This window comes from Diabrotica virgifera, chromosome 10, assembly GCF_917563875.1.
Source record: "Diabrotica virgifera virgifera chromosome 10, PGI_DIABVI_V3a".
In the NCBI taxonomy this organism is placed as follows: domain Eukaryota; kingdom Metazoa; phylum Arthropoda; class Insecta; order Coleoptera; family Chrysomelidae; genus Diabrotica; species Diabrotica virgifera.
Genome location: NC_065452.1, coordinates 34,864,885 through 34,879,975, shown reverse-complemented (window position 1 = coordinate 34,879,975; position 15,091 = coordinate 34,864,885). Strand labels below are relative to the sequence as shown.

Genomic DNA, 15,091 nt, shown 5'->3' with positions numbered 1-15,091 from the left:
GGTCCTGTTGAAAGATGTTGCTCGACTTATAAGGTCGCTTCTGGTGTTCTTAAATATAAATGTAGATTTCTACGCATAGAATTTTGGACCCAATCTGGACCAACTGTATAATTTTGATACCAAGAAGAAGGAAGTTGCTTAGCACTGAGTTTGACAGCATATTGGTAAGGCAGTTTTCGCATCTTCATGGAAATTAGTCCAAAATATACTTCGGTGCACTTCAGAATGTACGATGCCATTGTACTTTCTTCTTTGGCTGTAAAAACTATAATTGGTTTAGTACAGCCCACTTGTAGACTCTTAATGTTTTTCTTTTTCTCTATATCGTTATAAAGATACACGACACAGTCCGTGCTGTTTTACTTGCTTGCTTTATGCTACATTGATTATCTAAAATTTCCGCTGAACCTAACTCGTAGACTTCACTTCCTGGCTATGAGTTGCCCTTTCTGATTTTCTTTTATGTTGTCTCGTTCTGGACTATTCTTCTTCTTCAAGTGCCGTCTCCTAATCGGAGGTTGGATATCATCATCACTATCTTTACTCTATCCACCGCTGCTCTAAAGAGTTCTATAGAACTGCATCTAAACCAGTCCCTTAAATTCTTTAACCATGACACTCTCCTTCTTCCTATATACTCCTTCCGCCTCTTATCTTTCCCTGTATTATCAGTCTTAGCATTTCATATCGCGGTCCCCTCATTACGTGTCCCAGATATTGTAACTTTCTTATTTTTATTGTGTTTATTATTTCGCATTCTTTACCCATTTCTCGCAGTACTTCCGTGTTCGTTTTCCTCTGTGTCCATGCTATTCTAAGCATTCTTCTGTAACACCACATTTCAAATGACTGTAGCTTATTTATGTGTTCTTGCTTTAATGTCCAGCTTTCAAGTCCATATTGTAGTATCGAGAACACGTAGCATCTCAAAGCTCTTGCTCTCAGTTCTAAGCTAAGGTCTTTGTTGCAGAGAACTGTTTTCATTTTTACAAACGCATTTCTTGCTATTTCTATCCTGGTATCTATTTCTGTTGTTTGATCATTTTTCTCTGAAATCCAGGTTCCTAGGTATTTGTATTTATCAACCCTTTCTATCGGTACATTTCCCAAATGTATGCTTGTTTGTATGTTTGTTTTCTTAGTTATTATCATGTATTTGGTCTTTTTTATATTCATTTTTAGTCCATATTCTTTACAGAAATTGTTTGTTTTGTTCAGTAGTAGTTGGAGTTGTTCAGCAGAGCTTGCTATAATCACGGTGTCATCTGCATATCTTATGTTGTTAATAGATCTTCCGTTAATTATTATTCCTTCACTTTGAGATAGCAATGCTTCTTCAAAAATGGCTTCACTATATGCATTAAAGAGTAATGGAGACATAATACATCCCTGCCGAACTCCTCTCCCGATTTCAATTTCTGGACTGGGTTCGTTATCTATTACAATTTGTGCTCTTTGATTCCAGTAAAGGTTTGTTATTATTCGTAAGTCCCTTTTGTCTATGTTTTTTGTCTTTAGAATTTGGACTAATTTTTCATGTCTTACTTTGTCAAAAGCCTTCTGGACTATTACTAAACTAAATACATAATACGTTTTTATATTGCAGATCATAAATTTAGTAAGATTCAGCGCAATTTGTAACATGTTACAACAAGCCCCAACGTTTTGTTACAACATACCCCGTAGCACACTTTTGTATATTTATTAAAATAACTGTAAAAATATCTTGCTAATCGTAAAATCGTTAAGCAACATCAAAGTATAACTAAATTTAGAAAAGAAATGAACACCGAAAGATTCATTTCCATCTAAAACAATAGCGATAACCAAAATTTTATGAGAGTCAAATTTTAAATTACCTCATCCAAATGAAGCACGTGCACAAAACTACTATTTGCAACTATCGGAGGATGGCTGGCTAGACGGTGTCATTTGCAGGGCGATAAGAGAATAAGATTGAGTCAGCTAAATTAGTTAAAAACGGTCAAATAACCTACGAAAAAGCCGTGTTACTACTTACCCCTGTTACAACAAGCCCCTTGTTCCCCTACTTCTGTCTTCTCTTGGTCTCCACACTGTAATTTTTTGGGTCCACCTCCCGTCCTTCATTCTGGCTACATGGCCCACCCAATTCCACTTCAGCCATGCTACTCGCTCTATGACATCTGTGACGCCTGTCCTTCTTCTGATTTCTTCTTTTCTGACCCTGTCTCTGAGAGTCAGTCCAAGTAGTGACCGTTCCATTCTTCTTTGGGCCACTCTAACTTTCATTGCTGTGGCCAGGGTTAACGATAATATTTCGGCGTCGTAAGTCATGACTGGAAGCACACATTGGTTGAACGTCTTCCTTTTCAAATAATTTGGCAAGTTGCTCTTGAAGATGTCTGATAGAGCTCCATAGGCGTCCCATGCTAAGGTGATCCTTCTCTGTAATTCGGCAGTTTGATTGTCCCTGGAAATTTGGATTTCATGCCCCAAGTATTTATATTTATGGACCAATGCTATTTCGTTGACGTCGACTTTTGGATTTTCGTTTGGTACCAGTTTTATCATGTATTGTGTCTTTCCAAAATTTATGTTTAAACCAACTTTTTTACAGGCGGCATCTAACTCAGTAAGCATAGTTCTAATCTCTTTTAAGTTGTCTTATAAGAACTATGTCGTCTGCGAATCGTAGGTGGGAGAGCCTTTCACCGTCGACATTTATTCCTTTGGCGTCCCACTCCAATTGTTTGAAAGCATGTTTAAGTACTGCCGTAAAGAGTTTGGGGAAGAGTTTGGTATCTTTAGGTAGTCGGACGGTCATGGTTGCATTATTGTATAGGTATGTTCGCTATCAGTTTGGAGTACCTACCGATAATCTATACGACTTTCCTCCAATGCTCTCATTATGCTGTTAATTTCTATCGTATCACATGCTTTGCGAAAGTCTACGAAAGCCAGGACCAATGGTCGGTTGTATTCGGTAGATTTTTCTATAATTCCTTTTATGCAGTGTAGGTGGTCGTTAGTGCCAAAGTTTTTCCTAAAACCCGCCTGTTCTCTAGGTTGGTAAAAATTCAATTTTGTTTCCAGTCTATTTGTTATTATTCTTGTGAATAACTTGTAGATGTGGTCTAATAGGCTTATGGGGCGGTAATTCTCGAGGTCTGTTGGATCGCCCTTTTTGTGTAATAAGATGGTAAGTGCACCATGCCATCTTATAGGTGTTTCACTTCGGTGCAGACATAAGTTGAACAATTCCTTTATGTTGTTTAAAAGTCTGTCTCCTCCAATCTTTACGGCTTCTATAACGATGTTGTCTTCTCCCGGAGCTTTATTTATTTTCATTTTTGTCAATGATTTCCTGATTTCGTCTGTTGATATATCAGGCATCAATTCCGATCCTTGGTTGACTTACCTTTTTCCTGAATCTTCTAGTGGCTCATCATGGTTTTGTTGGCTGTTGTATAGTTCTGTATAGAAGTCTTCTTACTACCTTTAATAATTCATCTCTGTTGATGATGATATTTCCATCTCTATCCTTTAATTTCGTTATATCTTTTTTGCCGTTTGTTAATTGTCTTCTTAGAACTTTGAGGCTCTTGTTATCTTTAATTGTTTGTTGAATTTGTTCGTTTTTATATTTTCGGTTGTCCGTCCCAATAAATTTTTGTATTCTTTTACTTATCTCTCTAAGTTCAGCAAAAGAATCTATTGTCATTTTTATAGGTAGCCTTCATTTAAGCTGTTCCCAAATTGTTCCCAGGATTTTTGTTTCACCTCCTTAAATGCCTTTTCCGCCATTTTATTTTTATAAAGATCTTTGTCGCTTGGATCCTCTGTTTACACGTGTTTTTCATGCTGTTTTTTTTTTCATTATAGCCACTTTGACTGGGTCTGTGTACCTACTATCTGGTTTGTTTTTGGTTTTTCTTAATTACACAGATTCTTTAGCTGATTTTTATTTTTAATTTTCTATTTTAATTAATTCTTCTTTCTTGTTCTTTAATTTTTTCTATTTTTTATAGTGTCTTATTTGTTTTATTTTGGTAGATGTCCCTTATTTTGTATATATTTACTTTCCTTATTATATCTTACTGTACTGTATATTCTTTAATTCGAAATGTTGTGGTATAGAACTCCTCCATTTTGGTATCATCTGATCCCTCAGATTATGTAATAACATAAATAATAAGATTAATTACAATGACACTTATAAATAGCAATTGATTTCCAATTATTTATATAACTAGGTACCTAAAGAAATATTAGAGCGTGCTCAAATAAAATAAACCCATCTCAAACCGCCAAAAGGTACAAAGTCAAAACAACATTCTTCCACATATAAAAGTACTTAATCTCTCGCTAATACTGCATTAAATTAAACTAATTATATTCAAAAGTGATGTAGGTAGCGAAGAGGAACAATTTATAATCTTGTAAATAGTGTTTTTCAATGTTCCGATAAAAATTAAGTGATGATCAATACGGTCACTCTTTCAGTATAGAAAAGCATTTAAGAAATGGACTTATCATCATGTCGCAAGATAAGGACTGGTGTCCGATGGTTTATTTCTGAAACCGGTTGCTTTCATTGGCGTACCAAAACTGAAAACGAGAGTTAAGACAGGTTTTTTAGGCCTTACCGTGGTAACACATTTTTACTTTCTTCTTCGTTATGACGATCGGAGGAAAGAAAAATCGTAAAAAGAAGATTAGGACGATAATTATCCTTACGTGGACCAAGGGTGACTTAAGATGGTAAAAATCCAGTCGTATACCAGGAAGATACGAAGACATGGTTGCTCAGAGTTGAGAGCATTATTTGGAAGGGTATGGATGTGACTAATAGAGAAACAAAAGTTGCACAACAGGTAGATACCAATTAGTTAAAAGAAAAAAATGAAATACTGAATTGTAGGAACTATAGAATCATAGGGCATGAATAAATCTTGACCGAAGATTTATAAAGGACTCAAATCTTACTAACCAAACTTTACATGAAATAAATCACGCTAAACTACAAATAATAATCTCCAGGGTAATAAGCCAGAAATAGACCATGTTTGGGACACTCAAAGATCCAGGTAGCTGACTTCTTTTTTAGTTATTGTAGACCTATAGGAAGAAAACCTACCTGTTTCCTGCCTAGAGTTTTTTCGAAAAAATCGCGATTTTTTCGATTTTTTGCACCCCATTCAAAAGCTATATAGTTAACATAAAATTACAAAATTTAATTTTTTAGAACATTAAAAAACCTTCAAAATGCCGATTTTTAAAAGTTTAAAAGTTAATTTGTTGCTACGCAAACTGCAAAATAAATGAAAATCGTTATTTGTTAATAACTTTTACTACAACTACCTTAACTTTAGTGTTTCACCCAAAGTTGGGTATTGGGATACTTAACAAACCATCAAAATTTGAGACCGATCCATTAATTAGTTTTAGAGTTATTTTAATTGTTTATCCCAAAGACCTTTATTTTGCAATAACATAAGACAGAAAATAATGAAGATAAGGTAATTCTGCGTATGCCAAATGAAAGTAGAAAACAGATGCTATCAAAATGTTCTAAAAAAAATAAAAAAATTATCTAATATAGTCAAAAATCCTAATGCTAAATTTGTGAAATTTTGTAGTTTATAAACATTTAGAGGAACTCCGCCTCCGGTAAGTGCTGGGTGGATTGAGTAGCTCAGTAAATGCCGGTGCCGGTCCCAAGCCCGGATAAAGGAGGAGGGTTGAGGCGATGGGCTAGCAACTCGTCCCTTGTCAAAAGAAATAAATGCTACAAATTTCGACAAAACGCCTCGGAATGCGGACGGATCAAAACAAAGACGACTAATGCAACGGAAAAGGAAAATGATATTGGCTACATGGAATGTGCAAGGACTTATAACCAAACAAGCAGAAGTATTCAAAGAATTAGCGGAAAGAAAAATAGATGTATGTGTTCTTACCGAAACCAAGAAAATGGGAAAAGGAAATGAAGAGATAGGAGAGTATATACATATCTTCAGTGGAGTGAGCAAAGATAACAGAGCTAAGAGAGGAGTCTCTATTGCTATTCGAAAAAATCTTAAAAATAATATTAAATCGTGGACTGAAGTAAATGAACAACTGTTGATGCTGGAAATGACAAATAATGGGCACAATATCGTAATTGTCGGAGTGTATGCCCCAAATGAAGATGCAGATCCAGAAAGTAAAGACGATTTCTACGACAAGATGAATGAAATAATCTCTCAAGTTAAAGATAACTGTGAAATCTATGTACTAGGAGATTTAAACGGCAGAGTAGGTAGAGAAGAAAATAATAGAGTCGTAGGAAGATATGGGGAACAAATAACCAATGACAACGGAATGCGTCTTAGAGATTTTTGTGAAACAATGTCTCTCAAGATTATGAATGGATTTTTTCAACATAGAGACATCCACAAATTTACATGGATACAACCTACTAGGAATCTGCGCTCGATAATCGACTATGTAATTCAACGTCAAACTTCCCAGCTGAATGGGGCAGAAGTTTGGCAGATGACAAAAAAGATAGGAAAAGAATAGAAGTAGTAGAAATGGATTATCTAAGGAGAGCGTGTGGTATATCTAAAAAAGATCACATCAGGAATGAAGATATTAGAAGGAGGACAAATACTGTATATTCCAGTGTAGATAAAATTGAAACTAGACAACTAGTGTGGTATGGTCACGTGAAACGAATGAATGAAGGTAGATGGCCAAAGAAAGCTTTAAATTACATACCACACCAAAGAAGAAGGGGAAGACCTTCAGTTGCCTGGGAAGAAAATGTACGGCACATCATGAAAGATAGAGCCATCAAAGAAGACGAATGGATGGACAGAAAACGATAGCGGTCGAAATGCGAGAAGCGGCAGAGGCTGTAGGAACCTCGCTGATAGATAGATAGATAAACATTTAGAATAACTTTAAAAATATGGTCCGTAGAAAAAATCATTTTACATATTAGAAAAGCTGGTTTTTTTTACACGAATGTTTAAAAATCTAGTTCAGCTGGTGACTAGTCGTGGTAAGTGAAGGGGGAACTGGGAGCCGACAAATGCACGAGTTCAAAAATTAAAAAAGGCAACTTAAAACTACTACCATTTTCTATATCTCGGGATCTACTGAATATATATTTTGATCGTTCTTTTTTTAATTTGTATGTAATTTTTCTGTACATTACAAATATGCAATTTGTCTAGACATTTATTAATTAATTAACAATCTAATTTGTTTAAACAATATTTGAAAAAATAATTTTTCCCCAAAAATCAATGATTTTAATCATACTATCGTTATTAATCATAGAAAAAGTTAAGGTATACTTTAATAAATAAATTATCGTCAATAAATAATTATCTAATAAAAATCATTTATTTATTAAAGTGTACTTTAATTTTCTAAGATCATTAATGATACATTAATGAAGATTAAAAAAATAGATGTTTGCAAAAAAAAATATCTTTTCAAGAATTGTTTAAACAAATTAGACTGTTTATTAATTAATAAACTTATAAACAAATTGCATATTTGTAATGTACGTATAAATTACATACAAATTAAAAAAAGAAAGATCAAAATCCATTGAGTTGATCCGGAGATACAGAAAATTATATTCGTTTGAAATTGCTTTTTAGGTATTTCAACTCGGTGGATTTGTAGCTTCCCCCTAGTAATCGTTTGAACTACATTTTTGAAAAATCGTAGAGGGTGCTGTGAAGTGTGAAGGTACAATGTTTGTGCAATTTTTTTAAGAAAAAATACAAATCCCAATATTTAAAATGGCATTAATGAGATTCCTTAATTATTATAAACAAATTAGCTGTGAATTAAACAAAAATATGGCTAACTTTGTCTCAAATGAACCCAGGCTAAATTTTTTTATTTGAAAATTCGTGTTAAAATACTATATTTTCGAATATATAAAAAGATTGTTTCTACGACAACATTTTTAAAGTTATTCTAAATGTTTATAAACTACAAAATTTCAAAAATTTGGCATTAGGATTTGTGACTTTATTAATTATTTTTTATCTTTTTTTAATACATTTTGATGCTATCACTCTTCTACTTTTATCTGGCATACTCAGAATTGCCCTATCTTCATTATTTTCTATCTTATCTTATTGCAAAATAAAGGTTTCTGGGATAAACACATAGAATAACTCTTAAACTAATTAATTAAAGGTTTGTTAAGTACACCAGAAGCCAACTTTGGGCGAAAAACTAAAGTTCTAAGGTAGTTTTAGTAAAATTTATTAACAAATAACGATTTTCATTTATTTTGCAGTTTGCGTAGCAACATATTAACTTTGTAACTTTCAGAAATCGGAATTTTGAAGGTTTTTCAATGTTCTAAAAAACTGAATTTTATAATTTTATGTCAACTATTTAGCTTTTGAATGGAGTGCAAAAAATCGAAAAAATCGTGATTTTCGCACTAAATTGTTAATAATTAAAAAACGGGCGCGAACCCTAGGCAGGAAACATGTAGGTTTTCTTCCTGTAGGTCTGCAATAACTAAAAAAGTAGTCAGCTACCTGGATCTTTGAGTGTCCCGAGAAAATCCTTATTACTCTGGACTAATTATTAACATACTTACCTATATAAAATTAAACAGTTAATAAAGTAAAATTATAGGTACGTAACAAAATTCAGAAAAACGTATTGATATATCACTAAAAAAGGGCAAATCACGACAATATTATTCTAATATCTAAGGAAAATTTTTATTTATTATTTTTATTTTTATTAATTGATATTTTAATACCAATGAATTATTACTTACAATTTTCATGAATGGTGAATAAAAGGCTTAACTTATTAAACCCAAAAGCTTTTTGGTTCCTGCTTATTACTACTTCGAATTTCGAAGAAATTGATGCATACAAATTTCTCTGGGGGTTTTTGGGGTTGCTGAAAATAAATATGCCATCAAAACGACAACCGGAGCACCTGGACTCTAGGTGTCACGTCATCTTTTAAAGTTTCGAGAAAATATCGACACTAAATTGATGAAAATAAATTATAAAGGGATTTTTGGGGTTGTTGAATACGAATACACAATCAGAACCGATTCCTGGAGCACCTGGTGCCCAAGGTCACTGCTAAGGCGTGTTATCTTCTGGAGTTTTGAGAGTTTTTGGGTACCAGGTGCACCGAGGGTTGGAGTTTTCTTGTTCAGCAACCCCAAAAACCCCCAAATAATCTGTTTGCATCAATTTAGTTCCAAAAACCCTCGAAACTGCAGATTCCTGCCTCAGCAATGAACTTGGGTACCACGTGCTCCGGTGGTCGGTTCTGATCGCGTACTCGTCTCCAGCGACCCGAGAAACCCCTGAGTAACAAAACCTGGCCATTAATACACTTATTTTGACACGTTTATACACTTTTGGATGGATTTTATGCCCTTTAAAATGCATTTTTATATAGTAGACTTTTTTTCTGACATCATCCTGAACACAATGAAAAAGTTGTAAGTCTCTAGGTGCTGTATTTAAAAATTGGTTTATTTTGTGCTAAATGCCCTAGTCTATACTTTTAACAATATGCTCTGCAATTGGTGCCGCCCAAAATCCCGACAGCCAAAATCCCGACGGCCAAGACACCGACACGCCAGAATCCCAACAGGCCAAAATCCCGACATGCAACAATCTTCGCATAAGCAAAAATCCCGACCACTACATTTTGAATATTTATTGTTTCTTTTTCAAATGCAATACCAAATTATATTACAGAGTATTGAAATTGAAAAATAATTATGTACTTACTAATAAGTACGGGTACTAATAATTATTATGTATTTTAAAAGAAAATATTATTAAAGACTTTTATAAGATTATTAAAGATTATTTTATAATAATAAAAGCTATAATTACTGAAATGGAAGGTTGTAAGTGACATGATAATATCTATTATATGAAAGTAAACTTGAATGCAGGATTTGATTATACATATATTATTGGACTATATATTGGCAAAAAAAATAATTTAATTCATATACCCATGTTAGAAATTTTATTTAGAAAATTAGTTCATACTAAATGGTAAATACTTTTGTTTAGCAACAAAAAATAAAAAAACAGCTGGCCATAAACAAAAAACCAGAAATAAATGTAATTATATGTTAAAAAGGAACTTATCAAACCTGTCGGGATTGAAAGGTTGTGTTAATTTTGTATTCAGTAATATAAACATTAACATAATTATTTATTCAGGGCGTCCCAAATTTTTTTTTAAACTAATTGACACAAAATGCAGTATGTATGTAATTTATTTAATTCAAAATACATTTTACTGCTGTCAGAAAACAGAAAAAATGGTTATTTGACAAATAATCATTGTGTTTCGCTTAAATTAAATTTACAAACTACCAAGAGGCAGGTTGGTGGCAGCTTAAACATTGGATTTAAGCAAAAAGCAATGTTTATTTGACAAATATACATTTTTTTCTGTTTTCTGATAGCAGTCAAATGTATTTTGAATTAAATAAATTACATACATTCTTCTTTTTGTGTCAATTAGTTTAATTAAACTAAAGAACTAGCACAAGAGGCGCCAGAAAATCTTTCCAAAGATCTCCTGAGAGAAGTATATCGCAGTTTTTTTAGAATAGTTAAAGATGACACAGTTAATAAATGGAATTTCCAAGGAACAAATTACAAAAGAAATTGGATCCAATGGAAGAGTTTACCAATTGAATATAGAGCAAAATGTCAAATTCTATACAGACTTTATAATGTATTGTTATCTTTATTTACATACAAAAACTGTAATATAGCCATAATGGGCTAAATAAATTAAATAAATAATTAAAAAAAGGACACCCTGTGTAAATAATTATGTTACTCTTTATAATTACTGAATAGAGAAACCTTTCAAATGACCTAGCACACGACCCCTATTCTCATTTAAAAAAATCATCGATTACGTCATTACACCCAGATGGATGAAGCCAAAAATTATGAATTTAAAAATAAAAATCGACCCGTTTCGGGATTTATTTTCAAAATCACTCTTTCACGAAATAATAAATTTATTCCATTTGGCTTTTACACACTGTAAATGATATTGGTTCAAAGCAACTTTTTGTATAACACCCTAGAAATAATTTCCTTTTCTTATATTCTTTATCTTTGTTTCAGGCTTTAAGCGGTTTTCTAATGATGATGACGCAAAATGGAAAGTTATTGTACATATCGGATAATGCTGCGGAGTACCTGGGCCATTCCATGGTGAGTGTTTTACAGGTGAGCGAACTTTTTGAGCTTTTTAAGCTTGAGAGTTAGCTTAATTTATCAAACTCATATTTTATTAACTTACATCTAATTTGTGAATGGAATGTATTGTGGGTCTGCTATTAGTCACCTGGTCGGCAGTAAATCATTGTAGGAATGACTGTCCGAAAATCTGCGTACAGGGGGACACACAATTATATTAAAAACAATATTAAACTTCCGATTTCGTTTTATTTTTTATTAAAAAAAATAACTCATTTTAAAATAGCTATTGCATTTAAGAATAACTTATATTTTATATTTGGTGTTAACGAATATAGGCCTGGATCACGCGTACCAAAAAAAGTTTATTAATAGCAAGCTGAAAAGGCCCTAGCCGGGTAAGATGATGAAAACTGCCCCCAACTCGATTCGAATTCCATATAGGTCACCGTTTAGCATATATAGTGAAAATCACTTTCTGAAATTTTAGCCCCCTAGGTGGTCATGTGACCCACCTAGAGCCTAATTAGGCTTTTTATGTTTTTATTTTTTATCTTAGCCGCATCTAGAACTAGCGAAAAACTTTAAATAAAAAAGTTGTAAGCTTTAAAAAGTTCTATCCGAAAAAAATTTTTGTTGATGTTTTTCAAAAAAGGTAACACCGTCACTCGAATAGGTGAAAAACTAAAAAAAAAAATAATTGGGGTTTGCTTAATAAAAATTTTTTGTAATGCCATCCATTTTCAAGATACAGTTGAAGAAAACAAAATTTTACACATTTTTTAGGATTTTGCCGAAACTACTGGCAACATTGTAATACAATTTGGCGAGTTTCAAGAGGTAGTTATTGTGCATTTTTTGACATACAAGTAAGAATTTTATATTTATCATTGGCGCGCATAGGGGTAATGGTCTGAACTTTTTAAAGAAAAAGATAGTACGCCACTGACATATTTCAAATTAACAATCGTTTTTGAATTCCATCAACAGAATCAAAATTAAAGTGGCACATGATAAGACTAGTTTTGATTTTATCCAAGTTTTGATTACATAAATTTCTAAACTTGGATATGTTACCATCAGATATATTATAACTATTATTATTAGAGATATTTACTGAAATAACGGAATGATCAGTAATTTTTGGACAGTCGTGAACACAAGCACTTATATTATTTTGATTAGAAAGCACATAATCTACCAAAGTTTTGCTAGTGACAGTAATACGAGTAGGATAACTAATACACTGTTGTATTCCATAAGCCGAAAACATCTTTTTTTATTTTTTCCCCATAGAAATTACTAGCTAACAAGTCTATATTAAAATCACCAGCTAACACACAACGATAGTTTGTAGTAAATGAAGCATGAAACATCACATATTTCTTCCAAATCTTCAATGAATTGTGCATCAGAACTGGATGGTGAATGGTAAAAACACTTCACCAAGTAGACCATGGATTTAAAATCAACTTTTATTACTTTGCACCAATAATTATTTATAATATGAGACGAAACTCATATGGGAACAATACATCAAATCTCTTTGCAGACGAGAAGCCTGAGCTGGAGATTTTTCAACCAAATTTATAAAAAAGGAAAATTCCCTGTCCAATGGCTTGTATCTACCTTTATCCCTTTGCCAAAAAATAACAACGCAACAAAGTGTAAAGACCACCGACTGATAAGTCTGATGAGCCATTTCTTAATTAAAAGTATTCCTCAAAGTTCTTCACTACGGAATCTCCACTAAGTGCGATAAAGTTATTGATTGCTCACAATTTGAATTTAGAAAAGACCTGTATAAGAGAGAAGCACTAGTTCCAACCCTGGTGCTAGCCCTGAACTGCCGTTATCAAAGGAAAGATGTAGTGATGTGTTTTATAGACTATGAAGAAGTGTTCGATAGAGTACAACAGAATAAACTCGTACATATACTAAAACAACTCGACATAGATCAAAAAGACATTCGTTGCATAGAAGCTCTTTACTGGAATCAAACAGCTATCGTCAAGGTGGATAGCGAAACAACGCAAGCTCAAAAAATTCTCAGAGGTGTAAGACAGGGATGCATTCTCTCCCCACTACTGTTCAATTTATATTCAGACAGTGTCTTCCAGGAAGCTCATGAGGAAGGCGAAAGCAGCATCAAAATAAATGGTATCTGGGTTAATAATATACGATATGCGGATGACTCGGTCTTAATAGTGGACAATATAGAAAGAAGACCTCCAAAACCTTCTTAATAAAATTGAAAAACATAGTAAGAACATGGGACTAAGCTTCAACATAAAAAAGACGAAGTTCCTTATAATCAGCCGTCAATTACGTCAATATCAAAATGCAAGTCTAGCATAAAAAATCAAGATGTAGAGCGCGTAAGAAAATTTAAGTACCTGGTAACCTGGCTATGTGAAGACTGGATCACTGAATGTCAGATATGGAAATTAAATGTCGAATAGAAAGGGCCAGCAGCGCATTCATAAAATTCAGAAACGTCTTTACGAGCTCTGACTTTGATCTGAACCTAAGACTAAGATTCACGAAATGCTATAATATGGTCGGTACTCGTATATGGCATGGAAGGATAGACTAAAAATAAACACAATGAATTAGCTAGAGGCATTTGAGATGTGTATTTATCGACGAATCCTTAAAGTTCCCTGGACCGCACGAATAACAAATGAAGACATCCTGAGAAGAATTGGTACAGAACGACAATTGCTATGCACAATTAAACAGAGAAAAACGGCATACCTGGGGCACGTAAATAGAAACGAAAGATACCAATGTCTGCAAACCTTAATTGAAGGAAGGATCGAATAAGGGAGAGGAGTGGACAGGAAGAAAATGTCACGGCTCCGTAATGTCAACCATTGTACAGGGTTAAGAAAGATAGGAGATCAAATACACACTGCAAGAGATAAAGAAAAATGGTCAAAGGTGATCGCGAACATCCATTGTTGGATTGCATAAAAAGAAGAACAAAAATCTTGACATATTTATTATATATTTCTCTTAATGCTACAGACACTTCCATTATTGCTTATTTTTTTGTTTACTCCGCTATGGTTATAAACATATTCCTCTATTATTGCATTTTCTTGACCATTTTCTTTATTTCAGTAAGTACCGCTATATCCATTGTCCATTGTTTTAGTTCCGTAAAAGTTTATTGGTATTTATTGTTTATACTCTGTAGATTCCAACATATTATACATATACAAAAATTGCTATGACATTATTTAAATTAATAGTAACGTTAGAAATTTATATTTTTCAAGTTCACCATTTCTAAAATTGAAAATGAACTGTGAACTGTGATCACCCTCTAGATAAAATGTCTTGTCGGTGGGGAACCTTATGGTCCGACTGACATACAACGTTCCGCATTTAAATCTGTAACTTTATGACTCTAAACCGACAGATTCTATGTCATCAACATGAGTGACGCTGCGTTTTTGATCTTATTAATATGTCGAGTATCCACCTACTTTCGTACGTTTATTTCAACCGAAATGATACATATTTCAACCTTCATTCAACCTAATTAAGACGTTTGTAAATGTAGTACTATTGTAATCGAGCAACAATAATTTAGTGTGACAAGTGTCTATTGTGGTGCAAAATATGGTAATCGATGTTGTGAATATAATAAATAACATGACTGATATGTAACCTGTTTCAGTTTTTTAAAGGTACTACGAATACAAAATATGTAAAATATTTCATGTCACTTTGCTTGTATTTTTTAAGTTTTTTATTATCTCATTTATTTTTTCTCTCTTGTGTGTGTATTTTAACTTAACATCTTACAACATTCTAGAGGATGTAAAGATTCTGATCTTTTTCTCTCCGCCGGAGATCTT

General features: G+C 33.1%; 1 protein-coding gene across 1 annotated transcript in view; it reads left to right on the top strand.

Moving 5' to 3' along the window:
* Positions 1–10,624: 10,624 nt before the first annotated feature.
* Positions 10,625–15,091, top strand: part of LOC114338112 (PAS domain-containing protein cky-1) — a 109,763-nt gene continuing 105,296 nt past the window's right edge. The window contains exons 1-2 of the mRNA XM_050662949.1: positions 10,625–10,743; positions 11,108–11,252. Of these exons, the coding sequence (XP_050518906.1) occupies positions 10,625–10,743; positions 11,108–11,252 (264 nt within the window). The remainder of the gene's footprint in view (positions 10,744–11,107; positions 11,253–15,091) is intronic.